Source organism: Leiobunum rupestre, chromosome 2 (genome assembly GCF_980474605.1).
Source record: "Leiobunum rupestre chromosome 2, qqLeiRupe1.1.hap1, whole genome shotgun sequence".
NCBI lineage: Eukaryota > Metazoa > Arthropoda > Arachnida > Opiliones > Sclerosomatidae > Leiobunum > Leiobunum rupestre.
The window spans coordinates 82,024,997-82,043,885 of NC_143385.1; the positions used below are offsets into that span (position 1 = coordinate 82,024,997).

At 33.9% G+C, this 18,889-nt stretch overlaps 1 protein-coding gene across 3 annotated transcripts in view; it reads right to left on the bottom strand.

The window, feature by feature from the left end:
• The window catches only part of Bap170 (Brahma associated protein 170kD), a 41,939-nt gene extending 33,281 nt beyond the window's left edge, over positions 1-8,658 (bottom strand). For 2 of the 3 annotated variants that reach the window (XM_090166488.1, XM_090166486.1), the window contains exons 1-2: positions 7,724-8,658; positions 7,550-7,643 (exon numbers count right to left, since the gene is read on the bottom strand). In XM_090166488.1, the coding sequence (XP_090022614.1) occupies positions 7,550-7,643; positions 7,724-7,812 (183 nt within the window). In that variant the 5' untranslated portion in view covers positions 7,813-8,658. The remainder of the gene's footprint in view (positions 1-7,549; positions 7,644-7,723) is intronic. The other variant, XM_090166487.1, reaches the window with a different exon arrangement.
• Between the last annotated feature and the right edge of the window lie 10,231 nt (positions 8,659-18,889).

Sequence of the window (18,889 nt, forward strand, 5' to 3'; positions counted from 1 at the left end):
AAGCTTAAATTCATCGCACTAATCTACCATATTAATCAATTGATTCAGTTAAATATAAATTTACACTTCTCACTTAAATTAATTTAAATAATTTAAAGTTTCTGATCCTTTTGTACTAAGAAACTTTTAAAATCCTAATAGAAACCTACCTGGTTCCAACTCAAATCATGTAATTCTTTAATAGTCAAACCGACTAATTAAAAACGCATCACCACCTTACAATTTAATTAATACAACATCTAGGTGATAAACCAAGTCTTCAATTTTAACTCCAAAAGTCAAGGTCCACATATATATCCACATGTATATTATAAAAAATGTCCTTATCTATTTAAATTAACTTTTAACCCTTTAAGTGTTTCGCTAGTGAATTGCTATTCGAATTTGCCACCACTATACTAATGATTGGTCTTGGAAAGATAAATGCAGGGATTTCAGTCAAAAAAATTTAATTAATTATAGGAAAAAATATAATTATATAGGATCATGTACGACTGAAATTTATCATAGTTCAAATTTCAAGTAAAAAGCACGCAACACTTTTTTTTTCAAAATAATAAGAAATCAAAATTTTTAAAGATACAATTTTGTGATCGAATCAAACATAGATGGCGCTGAAGTAGCAACTTTCAATTATTGATGGTAGTTTTCAAACCAAAAGATCTTGTAGCTCTAGTTTTACATCACAAATTATGAAGCAAAATAAATAAGTACCATATACTAACTCAAATTTATAATACTCAATAGGATATTTCAAGAAATTAAAGAAACATAAAAGATTGGTTTTAAAATATAGGATTTTATAGGTCCCCTGCGCTGCGTGTAAATGGTAAGGCTCCTGTACTTTGTGAATTAATTTATAAACATGTTTGTTTTAAAGCTAAGGGTAGACTGAGATATGCTACCCCCCACATTTGTTATAATAGACCCCTCACGTACTTAAAATTTATGTTGGTACTTCCAATTAAGTTCTTAAAATAGCACAAACTCAGAGAAAGTAAAAATAAATATTTTGTAATGAGAATTTTGTCTGGTCAAAAATTCATTTGAAATTAGTAATATTACAAATGTTCATAGGGGCCATAAAATTGGTAAACTACGTTTAACACCAAAGTACCCACATAAGAAAAAAAATAGGTTTAAATAGTGTGGGATTTAAATAGGGTAGGTTGAGGTTAGATTTTATTCATAAGCAGGTGAGTTTGTCCACAAATCAGGTATTTTGTACAACCAAAAAATACCCTACCTGTTTGAGAGTTTTGAAAAATAAAATTTCAGTAAAATAAAATAAAAGTTCACTTTGACTAAAAGCTAAATTTTTTTTCACATGTTTCATAGTAATCATAAACTATCGTCGTCAATCTGGCACAATTTTAACAAATAAATATGCGTATGTTGAGAAATAACTAACGAGCTGGATAAAGAGGTATTAAAACATTTGGCATGTTTATGGTTTTAAGAGTGTAAGTAGTGGTAATGATGTAATCAAATTAAAAGATTTAAAATTATATACTCTTTCTCAGCTTTCACCATTAAAAATTACCAATTAAGTAATTGCTACAATAATTTAACAAAGAAATTAATATTAAATTACAACAAAATTTCCATAGCACTGAATAATTCACAAGAAAATATTTGAACGAAGATAACATAACAGACAACCTTAAACAACGTACGTTAACTACGCCACCCCATTATGTGGTTATTAAAAATTTATATAAGGGTCATGGATTTCAATAGAAGCCGGGGTATATGAAGAATGGATTAAGGAAACTAAGAAAAAAAAGATTTATCCAGGTTTTCTTCAAGATCTACTGGTACTTCTTTTCAGATAGTTGGTGAAACATATTGGTTTTAATAGGTTTTTTTTGTATATCGCAAATTCAGAATATTTCAAAAACTAACTTAAATGTTAAATATTTAAATGAGATTAAACATGGTACCATAATTTTATATTCTAAATTTCAATTCGCAGTATATATTGAAGCTTCAGTAAACATTTCCACTTAATTAGTAAGCCAATGAAAAATCTAAAACATCTTCACCTACAATCCACCTATTTCTAGTAAAAACTGAATAACTAGTGCCCTTTTCAGTCCACAGAGGTTGGCTTACAGTTAGGAGGGAAACCAGCCTGATAATTAAATAGTAGATTCATGGATACATACAAATCTTCAAAAATGTCCAATACTAAATTTCAACCCAAGTTTTATAAATTACTATAGAAAAAATTAAAATTAACAAAAAAGCAGCTATTGCCAATATTGATTCCGATCAGTGGTATTGTCTAAATTTGGGTTCCAGAATTTTTTTGACATGTACAAACGTTTGTAAAATGATATTTCTAACACCACTGACATGTACAAATGTTTGTAAAATGATATTTATAACAGGACTACAAAATTTAGAGTGATCAATTGCAAGACTTTGGGTTTCATGCACTATTTAAGAAAAGAGAAGAAATACTTATTTAGGGTTTTCTCTATTTTAATTTAATGTGACATGAATCAGAAATGTTTATAAAAATAATAATATTTTAATTTTATAAAATTATAATGTTTAGGATGAACCAATTACATGATGGAACAAAATAAAACTTTTTCAAAAATTCCAGAAAAATTGGCTTTTACGTAACAAAAATCCAATGGATGCATCAACAAACACCAGATTTTTTTGACTGCTCTGATAAAGTTTTTTTTTATCAACTGATCATTATTGAAACGGAGCAAGCTAAGCCAGGAGCAGACTGGCCATGTGGGCAAAATCATTAAAATGAACATTAGTCTGTGGGAATTTCTCAGTTAAAGTTACTTACAAATATTGTTCATAGAGTAGTCTAAATTTAATTGTTTGAATATTTCTCAATTTTACTTCAATCAATTAAATATTTTGGTTAAGCGAATAATGATCAGAGTGAAATCACCTGATCTCAGACGTTTGCCATTTATATTTAAATTTTTGATTTTTCCGAGGGGCAGCTAGCTCACTCCAATGATTATTAGGACACCGTCATATGATTAGATTGGATTAAAATTAAATCTGTAGCTTCGGCTGTACAATAGGGCTCAAAAATAAATAGGAATTATAGGTAAAAAATTTCAAAATTATTGCCTGAATTTCAAAATTTTGAAAAATTAAAAGATCAAAAAACCAACTTAAAAGAGTTTTATAGGGTTGAAATATAGAAATGTGTAAGTTTTATAGAAACTCAAAATCTTTTCCAATCTGTTATATTGTGTTTTCATTGAGTTTCTCAGGAAAACTGAAGGTTTCATGTTAACTGATAGACATTGTTGGTAAAGTTTAAATTGATATTTAGGTTAAAACCAAATCTTTGGAGTATTTACAAGGAATAAATACCACTTAGAAAATTATTTTAGTCAATATGGATAGTAGCGTTGTTAAATCTGAGGACTTACTTAATTTTAACCCCCTTTTGGACAAGAAATAATTTTTGACTAAACGACTGCACTTTTCCACTATGCATAGCAATTTTACAATTGTAATAATAGCTGACAAGAATGTAATTAGGGTACTGAGAATGTGCAAGTCTACTTTTCATGCCCACTAACATGATCTACTTACACTTTAAAACAGAAACAGCTCATTTTTTCAATTGTACAATGCCATCTAATATCGGTCGTAAGAAAAAAATTCTATTATCTTTCAAGAATACACAATTAATTACGTTAAAGTTAAATTGAACTTCTAATTTAGTTTGTGTACCATGAAATTGTTAAATTTATTTAATTAAAATGTGTAATTAATCATAGTTGGTAGATTCTTCATTATTGTGGCAATAAAGAACCAGGCCCCTTACCAAAAAATAAGTTGGTTTTTGGTTGGTATTCACATTTAAGTTGATATTAAGTTGGTTTTAAGTGGTCAGCATATTTCAGTAAACTAGTTAAGTTGGTAATAAGTTGGTTTTAAGTTGGTGGGAAAATGCCCTTTTCTTAAAGTCGGTATTTAGTGGTCAGAAAATTACATATTTTTTAAGTTGGTTTTAAGTGGTCTTTTTTAAGTAACATTTTAAGTAAGTTTTACGTTGGCTTTAAGTGGTCTTTATTAAGTAACATTTTAAGTAAGTTTTTAGTTGGTGTTAAGTTGTTTTTAAGTAGGTTTTTAGTTGGTATTTGTCTCAAATACAAACTTAAAACCAACTTAAATAGTTCTTAGACCACTTATTTTTTGGTAAGGGGATCCTCTAACAGATGGCATTACTACTGCAGGGTTCAAATTTCCTGACTTTTCCAGACCATCTCCAGAGATTTTTCAAATTCCCTGACTTTTATATTAACTTATAATTCTGACTTCTAAACTTGTATTTAAAATCATCTGACTTTTAGACCCATATTCAAAATAATCTGACTTTTAGACCCATATTCAAAATCTTTCTGGAATTAAAAAAAATCCAATTACATCTAACCTGAAATATTTTTTTGACATAGCTTTATCAGAGTTTTAGTTATTTTAACAGATATTTTTTAGAGGATCAACATAAATTTCAAGTAAACGCAGAAGGATTTTACCTAGCACCTGTTCTCCTTGGCCTATTGTTTAATCCCCCACTGAGTAAACGTAACAAATCTGAGGCCCTTTACGAAGCCATTTAAACTTCGTCATTGAAAGTATAGTATTTAGTATTAGAAATACATTCCTCAAAGATAATTCAGAAATTAATTTTAAATACCAAGAAGTATTTTATTTTAAATATTAAAGGAACTGCTACTTCATGGATTTAAAAGCATTTATTTACAATTGGGAGCTTTCAGATCGTGGTCCTTTGTCAGCCGGTACATTAATCACTACGAAGCACCACGGTCCGAAAGCTCCCAATTGTTTTAAATCCATGAAGTAGCAGTTCCTTTGATGTTTATTTTAAAATTAGAAAATTTACCATGGATTGGAATTTTAACATTTAAAATTAAGTATTTGAAACAGCACAGCTGCCAAAATAAGCTTCAATATAAAAAATACTAACTTAAATTATTACACATAAGAAATGATAAAAAACTCCCTGACCAATGTTAGAATGAAAGGTAATGAAATTGTTAAATAACAGTTCCAAACTGAATTATTACGAAAGTACCAGTGAGTATAAAACATGGTTGCCACAATATCCTCAGATTCAAATTCCCCGACCATTTTAAGTTATTTTCCCTAACTTTTTAACTTTTACATTTATCAAAAGTTAATAAATTTCATCAACTTATATTTCAGTACCAAAGTTATTTCAACGTTAAAAAACCTTTCAAGTAAAATAATAACAGAATTTGCCATAAATCTAGAGTAAAACTACCTTTAAAAAGTGTCAAGATTAAACTGAATTCCCTGACTTTTTACAAATTCTTAAAATTCCCTGACCTTCCCAGCCCATTTTTAAATACCCTGACTTTTCCCTAGCGCGTGGCAACCCTTGCAATTTTTTTAACATACAATGTTATACATTTTTAAAACATAGGCTACAAATTTGGGGATTCTTGTAGTATTATATAAATCTTGTCTTTCATATTATGACTAATATTTAACACAGAGATATGAAAATGAACATAAAATGTTGATTGTCTTATGGTACTTTCATTGAGTGTTTGCTATTTTTTAAATTTGTTTTGATGTACCAAACTTAATTCCAATAAAAATTGGTCAACATTTTAACAAATCTGTGGCTTTTTTGGATCTTATAGAAAGGTTATAGTTTACTGGATTGGAAATGGCTGTTTTAAATTATTGATTCTGAATTGTTGCAGATAATATTAAGTAGTAACAAAGCTTTTCAAACCCGCAGAAAAAAAACCTACACCATAATGAAAATTTTCAATCATATTATTAAATATTTTCGTTAATTTTCAGAGCAGATATTAAGAAATGTTAACAATACTTTCCTTACTGTGAACCATCACGTTTAAATGTTTTGAACTAAGAAATGGCGAGAGCTTGCCTTGGATGTTTATAGGTTTATAGCAGTAATTAATGTTTTTTTTTAACTTTGATAATAACAAAAATACTAACACACACAATACTTTAGTCAAAGATTAAGGATTTAGCATAAAAGTACAAAGTTGAAATTTCAAATGAGCTTTGTAGTACCAAGTTGGTACCAACTTCAGTTTAAAAAAAATGCACCTAGACGCCGATTCAATTTATTTTGATTAAGGCAACTAATTCTGATACCCATTGATTTAATTTGAAAATAAATTGATGACACAATGATTTTTCCTAAATTATATTAACCATTACAATGAGCGACAACAAGGGAATTGGTCAAATCGAGTAGTTTCCCAGAAATTAGATTTTAGATATCTTAAAATTTTGCAAAATTTTCCAATCCTGTGAAAAATTAGCCCCAAAATCTCAAAAAGAACTAGACAAAATCAGAAATTAAGTTAAATGGAAAATCCATAATCAAATCAGTCTATAAAAACTGGTACTCTTAAATGTCAACAAAAGTAGCTTTTGCGAATGTCAGAATCTGCACCGAAGTTGAACTAGATCCCATAAAGACCACTTCCATTCTAAATGACCAAGAACCAGTGACCCTTCAGAATCTTTTGGTTATTGGTCAATAATGTCATTTAACTGCAGCGCAGCGTGCCAGACACATATCCAGCAGATACACGCTGACCACTGCCTGACTTTTTTACTATTACTAACACTAACGGTTAATTACTGGATATCTTTGACTATAGGCCATATTTACGAAAGTACAATCTTAAGAACAAACGGGCAAGTTTGCTTTCAATACTTTGAAATAAGAAAAGTCACAAGCTAGCCTTAAGAATAGTTTACAAGCTTGTACCCTGACAAATATTTCCCTTCAATTAATTTTATTATAAAAAATTAAAAACATTAAACCAGGGAATGAAAATATAGGTGTAATATTACGAAAGTAATGATTTTAAATGTAAGAAAATCAGAATGACAGCGCAAGGGTGAAATGGTAGGAAAGATACAAATTTTGAAGGAACAAAGACTTTTCAAAAACTTCGCCTATTAAGATAGAAATATTTATCACGCCCTCATGCAAATTACATTTTAAGAGTCATTAATATTAATGATTTTTTTGGCGTAAACGCCAGAAGAATGGGTATAAATCCGAACAAGACTCGTCGAATGGCTTAGGTTGGAAAATCTCCATACTCCGCCATTACAAGGCTCCAGCTAAATAAGGGAGGAGCCCTTCTAACAATTCGTAAAATAGGAGAAATTCGAACATTCCGCGTTCGACGCGATTGAAAATGTTTGTAAAAGGCGCGAGAGCATCAACCGGTCACTCGTCCTCTCGATAGACGTCGCGAGACGGGGTCAGAGCGCAATCTTCTAAGGTGGATCATTGTATGGCAGAGTAAAAATACGCGCGGGCCAGAGCATCGAGCGACGCGGCATTTCCCGCTTCCTTCCCCCCCAGCCTACTCGATACGGACAAGACGGCGGTATTCGCACTTCGACTGATACATCGCGCCAATTTATAACACGCGTTTTTACTTTGATTTCAATAATAATTGACCTTTTTCGAAACGGTAGAGGTGTAAGAAAAGAACGTATTTACCTTTTGCCAGCCTCCGAGCGTGATAACTTGATTGTAGAGATTGTGTAGATTAACCTCTCTGCCATTGACTCTGGGCGCGTAGCGAAATGGGGTTCTAAAGAAACGGAATAAAAAAGGTCCGTTGTTTTTTTTTCTTTCTCCATTCTCGAAGAAAGCCAGCGTGGAATCACTTACCCTCTATTTTGATGGAATTGATTCAGTTCGCTAATAAAAGCGTTGAAATCGCGAGACCTTTCGCTGGGAACTTTATGCAGTTTTTCCATGTTCCAGCTCTTCGGTATTAAACCTCGCGTTACGAAGCTAAGCCTAACGATTAGGCCAAGGGAAGATTGAAATCGAAAGTTGATCACATCCTTAGAAATTGGTCCACGGACCGTCCGTTTAGGTTACGAAGGGGGGAGGGAAGGACATCACCCCGTATCGTACACGCCGCGCCAAAATAAAGGATTTTTTCGGCCTGGAAAAATATCAAGTCTCTCTCAGTTTAGGAGAAAATCTCTCGCAGCCTAGGCAGATCTCCAGGGCGCAGACGGACGCCAAACACGCAGGCGCGAAGTCGAGAGGCAGCTGCGGGGCCTCGGCCAGCCTGGCGAAGGCAACGCTTTACCTCTTGTGTCCCTACGCCGCGCGTGCCGGCATCGACTTTTTATCAAGAAAAAATTCCTTACTTTACGAGACTTTCCTGGCGACTGATACTGGTTCACGAACTTTTGGGACGCCTATTACGACACTGATCTCCGTCGCTTCCTCACCGCGACCAATTTATTAACGAATATTCTCTTTATAATCGCGAAAAACTAAGCGGCAGACCTACGCGAGAATCGGCTCATTGTTCGCGGCGACTCCGACTAGAAATTCAAAATGGCGTCGATTAGAAATTTTTTGTGACAGCCAGAATTTCCAGCCCCCCATTTTATAAACCCCGTCGCGTCTCAAAAATAAACTACACCGTAATGTTCCGGCTTAGTTTTCAACAAATTAATTTTGAAACGCGGCTCCAAATCAATAATCCGCTACGACTTTGTTTCCTCGGCGGATTCGCGCAGGGCACGAAGAAGGACAGCTCGGGGGGGAATTATGTTTCGCAGCAAATCATTCCGGCAGACCTCCACGTACTCATCCGCGCTACGGCTGACGCGAAACGCTGAAGCGTTGAAATTGCAGGAAGTTCATTTTTTTGCGGGCCCTCAAATGACTTTTAAACGTTAGCTCGCGTCGTAATAATTAAATTAATATAATAAACCGTCTTTTTTACCGCGACAATGCGCGGTAAATTTACCAAATTTGTAAACGACAAATATTAGTTTCGAGAGTTAGAGCGCGGGGCGGTGTGATCAGAGGGGCATTCAAATCCATAGCGCCGCTACATTTAAACTGGTTTTTATTTAGATGGGTTTCGAAAAAATTAAACTGAGACAAAATTGGTATTTAACGTTTTAATTAAATCGTACAAGTACATAAGGTAATTAAAATACGTACAAATACGCGTAATTTAGGGGGAAATGTATACTTTACAGACTTATAAATTATAAAAAAGTAATAAAATTCGTAAATTTCTCTAGAGGCGTTTCTAGGGTCACAAAGCTGTGATGAAAGGTCAACATGGAATCTGATCAATATCATTTAGTTAATTTTACAATTATTGTAACAATATTAACCTACATAATGAAAACGAATGGTCCAAAACGGAGTCCAATTTGGACAAGACACGAATCCAGTAGACGCGAAGTGTTGGTTGCGTCTTGGTCGGTGCGCTATCCTACTGGCGACGAGAACGACGGCCGAAGAGCCCATTTCTACGGAAATCCCTTTTCATCAAGCGCTGCGACTGGCTGCTAGACCAGAAGAGTGTGTCGGTGGAAAGCTAGCGAACATCGCGAGTTGAATGAGTGGAGGGTTGCCGGGCCCAATATCGTGAAAACGCCGCCAGAGAGAGACCACGTGGTCCCGATGCCCTCCAACACACACTACTACCACTATCGGCGCGCCGCTGCGTGTGACAGAAGCAAAACACTAGCACGTGGTGATTCTCTGGCAAAAAGGGGGGGGTCTAGGGGGGTAAGAGATTCCGAAGGAAAGCCACAGCGCGAGGGGGGGCGGCAATGAGTGTAACGGACTAACGGGGGGGGGGGGCGAGGAAGTCTAGGAAACCTGGGGGAGGGGGCCGAATTTATTTGGGTTCAGGGTATTCCCCCGTTTGGGAACTCACGTGCACCCTTCGTCAGCTGACGCGATTTAGCGAAATCACTCCTCCAACAGAGCTGCAAGTGCAGTCAGCATCTGATCCTGTCAGAACGAAGGATCTTGATCGGACGGGGGGTGCGCATTGTCAGAAACGAAATACCGTCACCCCTTTGGGGACATTTTTTACTAAGATAACCGACAAATGTGGTTTTCTCACAAGCAGCGTTGCCAGACGTACCATAATTATGGTACGATTCAATAATTCTAGCTAGGAATTTGGAACGTTCCATAATTTCACCAGTGTGCCATATGGTACGCCTTTTCGCAATAATTTTAACAGACCGTACCATATTTTCCATAATTCTGATAGGGCATACCATTTTGTCAATAACTTTCGAACCCAGTAACATTTTGCACTTATGTTCAGCCCAAAAAGATTATTTGTCGCCTTTGTTTAAATTAAATCTAGACCTCGACAAAGTCCGTTTTTCGTGGTTTGATCTATAAAATTAACTTTTAATTTTTAAAAACTCGCCAAATTCTCGAAACAAGCCTACATAATGAATGCTAGTGAAATAATTTGGCCCAGAATTCAATAATTTTTAGTGCGTATAGCATTATTTTCATTTTTACATCTGGCAACGCTGCTCACAAGTCAGTTTTGCAGTACAACTAGCTTAGAATATAACACACATAAAATCTTGCCAAACACGCGCCTGATTTCTACCTCTGATAGGTCTCAACGTTATTTTGGGCGTAGTAAACCATCAACAAACCATTTTCCCCCCCACCACAAATTTCGACGCCTTCGTTGTAACTCTAGCTATAAATTGAATTTGACCACAAAATCGTTGAACTAGTAAATTAAAAAGATCATCGTAATAAATCGAATAAAATATTCCGTAGCTTTGGCATGGTGACCAGACTTACTATATTTTAATTGCCCTAATATAAATTCCTTTAATTTAACCTAATTACCTATATTATCCAATAATTTCACCAATTGTCATTCACATTACTGGTTGTACTTATTTTGATTTTCGATTGTATCTTGAATTTCCACCAAACAACTTAAAAACAACAATAATAACTTCGGTTTTTTTTCGTGTAGTATAACCCAAACACATTTCGTCGTCGTGTACCCACATGTATCCTATATTTTAATTTATTTGACCAATTTTTATATTTATTTACCTATATTTTACCTATGGTGTTTCTTATGTTTTAAATTTTTTTGCCAATATTTTATCCTATATTTTCCGAGGGTGTAGCAACTTAAGAAATCTGGTGTACAAACAGTGAAAAATCGAAATAATTATTTCCGGAAATCTAGAAATCCAAAAGAAATAAAGTAAATATTGTAAATCCAGGAAAAAATATTCGAAATCTAAATAAATAAACGGAAATATTTTCGATATTTCTGGAAATCTAGAAATATAGGAGAAACATTAGAAATCTCGAGAGAAATCCCACGAAATGTTAGAAATCTTGAGAGAAATCCCACGAAATGTTAGAAATCTCGAGAGAAATCCCACGAAATGTTAGAAATCTCGAGAGAAATCCCACGAAATGTTAGAAATCTCGAGAGAAATCCCACGAAATGTTAGAAATCTCGAGAGAAATCCCACGAAATGTTAGAAATCTTGAGAGAAATCCCACGAAATGTTAGAAATCTTGAGAGAAATCCCACGAAATGTTAGAAATCTCGAGAGAAATCCCATGAAATGTTAGAAATCTTGAGAGAAATCCCACGAAATGTTAGAAATCTCGAGAGAAATCCCACGAAATGTTAGAAATCTTGAGAGAAATCCCACGAAATGTTAGAAATCTTGAGAGAAATCCCACGAAATGTTAGAAATCTTGAGAGAAATTCAAAGGAATATTAGAAATCTTCAAATCTCGAGAAATTCAAAGGAATATTAGAAATCTTCAAATCTCGAGAAATTCAAAGGAATATTAGAAATCTCGAGAAATTCAAAGGAATATTAGAAATCTCGAGAAATATTAGAAATCTCGAGAAATATTAGAAATCTGGAAAAATCCAAAGGAATATTGTAAATCTCGATAAATATTGGAAATAATTTTAATATTTACGGAAATATCTGGAATTTAGAAATCTGGTGTAGGCTTAAAATATTTTTCGAAGTGGCTACCTCCTCGATATTTTCTTAAAATTTCCTATTTTTCCTATAAATTTTCCGATTAATTTCCCTGGTCACCCTGTTTTGGTCTGGTCAGGAGCATTCCGTATTTTTGGCTCAGGCCACCATTTTGGAAGCAAATTTTTGATCTGCAGGAAAAAGATTATGACGTCACCCTTTATTTTTTCAAAGGGTAAGATGACGTAATAAGCCGAGCTACGTCTTCTATCCAGTGCTGGATAAAGGCTTTCAGAAATTCAAGAGGACCCCCACGATTACCATCATCTGGACCCCAAAATTCAAATTGTCGAGCAGAATATTACCAGTTTCATCAATTTCATTGACCCTTTTGACGCTTCAATGAATATAAATAAATCAGGGTTGCCACAGTACCTGGGAAACCTGGAATTCCTGGAAACGTCAGGGAATTTGAATATGGGTAAGTGTACAAAAATCAGGGAATTTGAATATAGGTCTAAAAATCAGGGAAAAAGTCAGGAAATTTTAAAAATTAGTCTGAAAATCAGGGAAAAGGTCAGGAAAATTAAAAAAATTAGTCTGAAAATCAGGGAATTTTAAAAATTAGTCTGAAAATCAGGGAATTTGAATATGGGTCTAAAAATCAGGGAAAAAGTCCGGGAATTTTAAAACTTTGTCTAAAAATCAGCGAATTTGAATATGGGTCTAAAAATCAGGGAAAAAGTCAGGAAATTTTAAAAATTAGTCTGAAAATCAGGGAAAAGGTCAGGAAATTTTAAAAATTATTCTAAAATTAGGGAATTTTACCTTTACTAAAATGTGGGGTAAAAAATTCTAAATTTTCGCACAAAATAAGTCAAAGAAAACCTGGAAAAGTCAGGAATGTGAAACAAATGGTTCAATCGTTAGACTAAAAACATATTTGGCTCGTGTCCACGTAATGGGATGTAATTATCAACCGTTGAGGTTTGGTACAAATTCTTGGAAATTATTGACGTAGATAAATTCCCGCATAAAGTTCAAGTTCGAGATTAGCGTAATCCGTTAAACGCTCTCAAAATTATATAATATCAAAGGTCCCTCGTTCCACCAAATGTATTTCCTAGGAATCAATAGTCCTTGCCCATAATATTACGTCGCAAAATATTAATTTCCGACCTCCACATTTGGCGGGAAAACCAAACTTGGCCATTTTGAGTGTATTTCAAACAAAAATCCTTAATTTGATGTTTTGATCCAAAATGTGTTATATTTGACATTTTGGATCGAAATTTGAATCAAATAAGACACATTTTGGATCGAAATTTGAATCAATTAAGACACATTTTGGATCGAAATTTGAATCAATTAAGACACATTTTGGATCGAAATTTGAATCAAATATGACAACATTTTGGATGGAAATTTGAATCAAATAAGACCACATTTTGGATCGAAATTTGAATCAAACAAAACACATTTTGGGTCCTAATTTGAATAAAATATGACCACATTTTGGATCGAAATTTGAATCAAACAAAACACATTTTGGGTCCTAATTTGAATAAAATATGACCACATTTTGGATCGAAATTTGAATCAATTAAGACACATTTTGGATCGAAATTTGAATCAATTAAGACACATTTTGGATCGAAATTTGAATCAAATATGACAACATTTTGGATGGAAATTTGAATCAAATAAGACACATTTTGGATCGAAATTTGAATCAAATATAACCACATTTTGGATCGAAATTTGAATCAATTAAGACACATTTTGGATCGAAATTTGAATCAAATATAACCACATTTTGGATCGAAATTTGAATCAAATATAACCACATTTTGGATCGAAATTTGAATCAATTAAGACACATTTTGGATCGAAATTTGAATCAAATAAGACAAATTTTGGATGGAAATTTGAATCAATTAAGACACATTTTGGATCGAAATTTGAATCAATTAAGACACATTTTGGATCGAAATTTGAATCAATTAAGACACATTTTGGATCGAAATTTGAATCAATTAAGACACATTTTGGATCGAAATTTGAATCAATTAAGACACATTTTGGATCGAAATTTGAATCAATTAAGAAACATTTTGGATCGAAATTTGAATCAATTAAGACACATTTTGGATCGAAATTTGAATCAATTAAGACACATTTTGGATCGAAATTTGAATCAATTAAGACACATTTTGGATCGAAATTTGAATCAATTAAGACACATTTTGGATCGAAATTTGAATCAATTAAGACACATTTTGGATCGAAATTTGAATCAATTAAGACACATTTTGGATCGAAATTTGAATCAAATATGACAACATTTTGGATGGAAATTTGAATCAAATAAGACACATTTTGGATCGAAATTTGAATCAAATATGACCACATTTTGGATCGAAATTTGAATCAAACAAAACACATTTTGGGTCCTAATTTGAATAAAATATGACCACATTTTGGATCGAAATTTGAATCAAATAAGACACATTTTGGATCGAAATTTGAATCAAATAAGACACATTTTGAATCTAAATTTGAATCATTTTAGACCTCATTGTAGGGGATATGAGTAAAAAATTGCACTTATTTATCTTTACAAGTAAAACACCAAGGATCGTCTCCGGATGTCTAGTTTTACTAAGCTTAGGCTTCTTTCCCCCCTTTCAACTCCGTGCCCCCCCCCTCGCCAACACTGGCTAGAACACACAGCACTTTCACTACATCCCCCCCCCCCGAGACTCCACGTGCTCTCTTCTCACGTGACGTGACGACGTTTCTTGACGACTTCACTTCTCTTCTGGCCTCCGGACGGAACGCACTGTTCGCGGGAGCCCAAGTTTCTTCAAGCAGAGGGAGGATGATTGCGGGCATGAGCTTTCGAACCAACTAGAGCCAAAGGGGGTGATGCCAGCATGACGTCACGCCGTCACTTTGGCTATGGCCGCTATGCTGGTATTATTATTATTTTTTTTCAATTGTTCTTTCTTGCAATTCGGTATATTCCCATTCGATCGAAATCGTATTCGACCGAATTCAATATGTTTCCGAAATATAGCCCAAAAAGCGGATTCGGTTCATTCGGACTTTTTATTTTGTTTTTTTACTTCTGCCTGGGGTTCCACGATGTCACTTGGAGGTAGTTATAGGCTAGGTTAGGTTAGGTGCAAAATTGGGCTGTAAACCGCACAATTGGGCTATTTTCGATCGATTGGGACTCAATGTTAAATCGTTTTCGAACGAATGGGATTTCGGTCGAATGGGCCCAAAGCTTAAATTCAGCTACACCCAAAATTCTAAAAATTCTTCCCTTGATATTGATAATTCTCACTTTTCAAAATTCTGACGATTCTTCTCACAGGAGGTGACGTCATCTCTTCTCACAGGAGGTGACGTCATCTCTTCTCACAGGAGGTGACGTCATCTCTTCTCACAGGAGGTGACGTCATCTCTTCTCACAGGAGGTGACGTCATCTCTTCTCACAGGAGGTGACGTCATCTCTTCTCACGAGATCTCTTGATAAATAAAAATGGCTAATATTCTAGTCAGTTTGGCCCATGGTTTACTTGATGCTGAAGAAAATGTGGACGAAAATGAATTTCAGAGAAAACTTAATGTTAACAGGGTTCGTACAGAACCTGAATATCCTGGACAACCTGGAAAAGTCAGGGATCTGTAAAATGGAAAAAAAAATGTCAGGGATAAGTCAGAGATTTAAATAATTTCGTAGAAAGTCAGGGATTTTAGTTAGTCAACCAAACAAAGAATTTTTGACCTAAAATATAAATGTCCAAAAATATAACCAAAAAAGGTCAGGAATAATGCCAAAAATGGTCAGGAATATTGCCAAAAATTGGTCAGGGATAACCTGGAAAAGTCAGGGATTTTAGATCAGAAATAGTTAATTTCCGATGAAATATTTAATTTTAAATTATAAATAAAATGTTTTATCCCTTCATATATTGTCGCGAAATCGTGTAAAAATAATATTTATCGTCAAAGGCTTAGTTTACTACGTTCGTGGGATTATCGTAACTTCGTAAGCCGCCATCTTTAGAAGAAGCTTTTTACATTTGACGCTCAGAATTTTGACGCGCCCTTGCAGAACTTGTTTTTACGTTGCTCTTACGTCACGATGTCATAGCTTCATTAGTTTTGACACGCGCACGTGAACACCCGAGGTTTCTCGCGCCGTAAGCGCGCGCTTGTAATATTAGCAAAGTTAAAGTTGTGACGTAATAGCTACCTTCAAACAATAAGTCCACGTTTATTTATATAAACACCCAATTGAAAAAAGCTTGGGCATTATATACGTCAGACTGCTATTGCTAAAACGCACGAAAAGGTTGAAAACGGGGCAAAAAAAAAGCTAAACCCTAAACAAATTTAAATAAATTACCCAACTTACGAATTGGTTTGGTTTCAAAAAGGTTATACAATTACAAAGTAATTAAAAATAAATAGAAATACAGAAACCAAAATCTAAAAAGTACAAATTTTGATCATTTTGAACGACTTTGTGACGAGTTACTCGTACCATAAGTAATATAATACAAATTAGTATGACACTTCCTTTTGTTTTAATGCTAATTTCCTGACCGAACCTTTTTTCGACACTGTTAGCGTTTTCCATTCGATTGCTCGAGATTCGCTCCGAATCTGTCTCTGACGTCATAGATCTCGCTCCAATCGACTAGAGTAAAACCGCAAATGGAACACCTCATTAGCATATTCCCGCGCTTTGTGCACTGTTCGTCTGCTAGTAATTTGAATTTTCGCGTCCAAAGAGCTTTTCACACGAGCCAACTTTTCAATTCAAAATGCTGAGTCAGCAAAAATGGATCAGTGATCCATTTTTTTTCGCGTACTTTTTTGGTGGATCAACTCATCGAACTTTTATTCACACGAACCAACTAGTTGACCCAACTCAAGTTGTCTCATCTAGTTGGGTCAAAAAGTTGGCTCGTGTGAAAAGGCCTCTAGTCTGCCATTTTTCCAAAAAATCTAAAAGGAACACGCAAAAATTTGTTCCTATCTCGATCCCCATCCGTTGATCTGTTGAAATCGGCAGATCGGTTTTGGGCGATCTCGGAACACCCGAAAGCGCGAAATGGAACACGCGAATCTTGATTGGAGCAGACATGGATTAAACACTAAAGGATGTTCCACGAGTGAAAAAACACAAAAATACTCTGTAACCTTGCCACCTAGCGGCGCGAGCCCGCAAACCGGAAATTGTTTTCTATCCAGGGGCAAACAAACAGGCATGCAATGATACTTCGTTTATATACTTACCAAAGATCTTATTTTAGGATTTGAAGCTTGGAAGTTCAACCTTTTCACTATTTACTATTTGTAATTTTAAACGAAATTGCAGATTGGTAAAAGAAGCGTGTTTTGATCCATTTTGTTATAATCTTCAACTAAAAGAGCAGACGAAAATCACGAAATTACAAAAAACCGCGAAATTATTTAAAAAAATACGAGATGGCGCTACAAAATCATATCCGGTGCCCCTAGGGGAGTTAAGCGCGGGGGAGGAAACACGTTACGACCGAGCCAACGCGAACTCGGCATTGAAATCTTAGCTCGTGGAACATCCTTTAGTGTTTAATCCATGGAGCAGATCCGAGCACGCAAATAGAACATAAAATGTTGATCAGAGCGATCTAGAGCGCTCGAGAGCAGTCAAATGGAAAACCCTATTTGCCATTCTCTTCAAGCTCCGACTGGGATTTGGACGTGCACTCGAACTGGCAAGGAGACATCCCGAAGTGTAACCCACCGATTTTGTTCAAACTCGGGGGATTGGTAGACCTTCATTCAATTTGAATAATATATTATTTCGATATTTCGTAAATTATCTATTTCAATCAATTATAATCGTTTTTGATCAAATTTACTGCTTTTGATCAATTTTTTTTAGATTTATTATTTATTTCAATTTTGAAAAAATTATTTATTTCAATTTTGAAAAAATTATTTATTTCAATTTTGAAAAAATTATTTATTTCAATTTTGAAAAAATTATTTATTTCAATTTTGAAAAAATTATTTATTTCAATTTTGAAAAAATTATTTATTTCAATTTTGAAAAAATTATTTATTTCAATTTTGAAAAAATTATTTATTTCAATTTTGAAAAAATTATTTATTTCAATTTTGAAAAAATTATTTATTTCAATTTTGAAAAAATTATTTATTTCAATTTTGAAAAAATTATTTATTTCAATTTTGAAAAAATTATTTATTTCAATTTTGAAAAAATTATTTATTTCAATTTTGAAAAAAAAATTTATTTCAAACAATTTCGAAATATTTTTTCAATGTTTGTACTTTTTAAAAAAAATTCTCACATTTTTCAATTTTAGCCATTTTGGTTCATTTTCACCCATTTTGTTCAAATTGATCAAAAGTGGATCAATTTTGATTTTTTTCGTCAATTTTTATCTATTTTTTTATATTTTTGGCATTATCAAAATTTTTAAAATTATTAAAATTTTTCCCAGGGAGGCACTTGGAATCGGTCAGAATCTCATGCTATTTTCAATGGGAAAATTTCGATTTTGCGTTGTCAAAAACATTTTTCGTTGCCATGGCAAAACCGTTGCCCATTGAATTTTGTCTTTGAAACAATTCCCTTTAGGATTTTTCAAGTTACATGAAGGTTTACCAATCCTCCGAGTTTGAACCAAATCAGTGGGTTACACTTCGGGATGTCTCCTTGTGAGTTGTGTATTTCGTTTTAGTCGTATTTAGCCACTAGGGGGCTCTGTGCTGAGAACTAAATCAAAATCAGTTCGGTGATAATTTTTCATAATTAACATACTTATTGTTATTATGTTACTTATGCTGACAGGGAAGTTTCAGTATCCCGCGATCAAATTGAGCATTGGGAGACCTAGGACAAAGCAATGCGCATAAACTCTACCATAAGACTATAATAATGTTCCATAAGTTTGTCACTTTGGAGAATATTTTACTAAGAGCTAGTAGCGAAGTGACGTCATCACAAGAAGAAAATCTACCACTAGC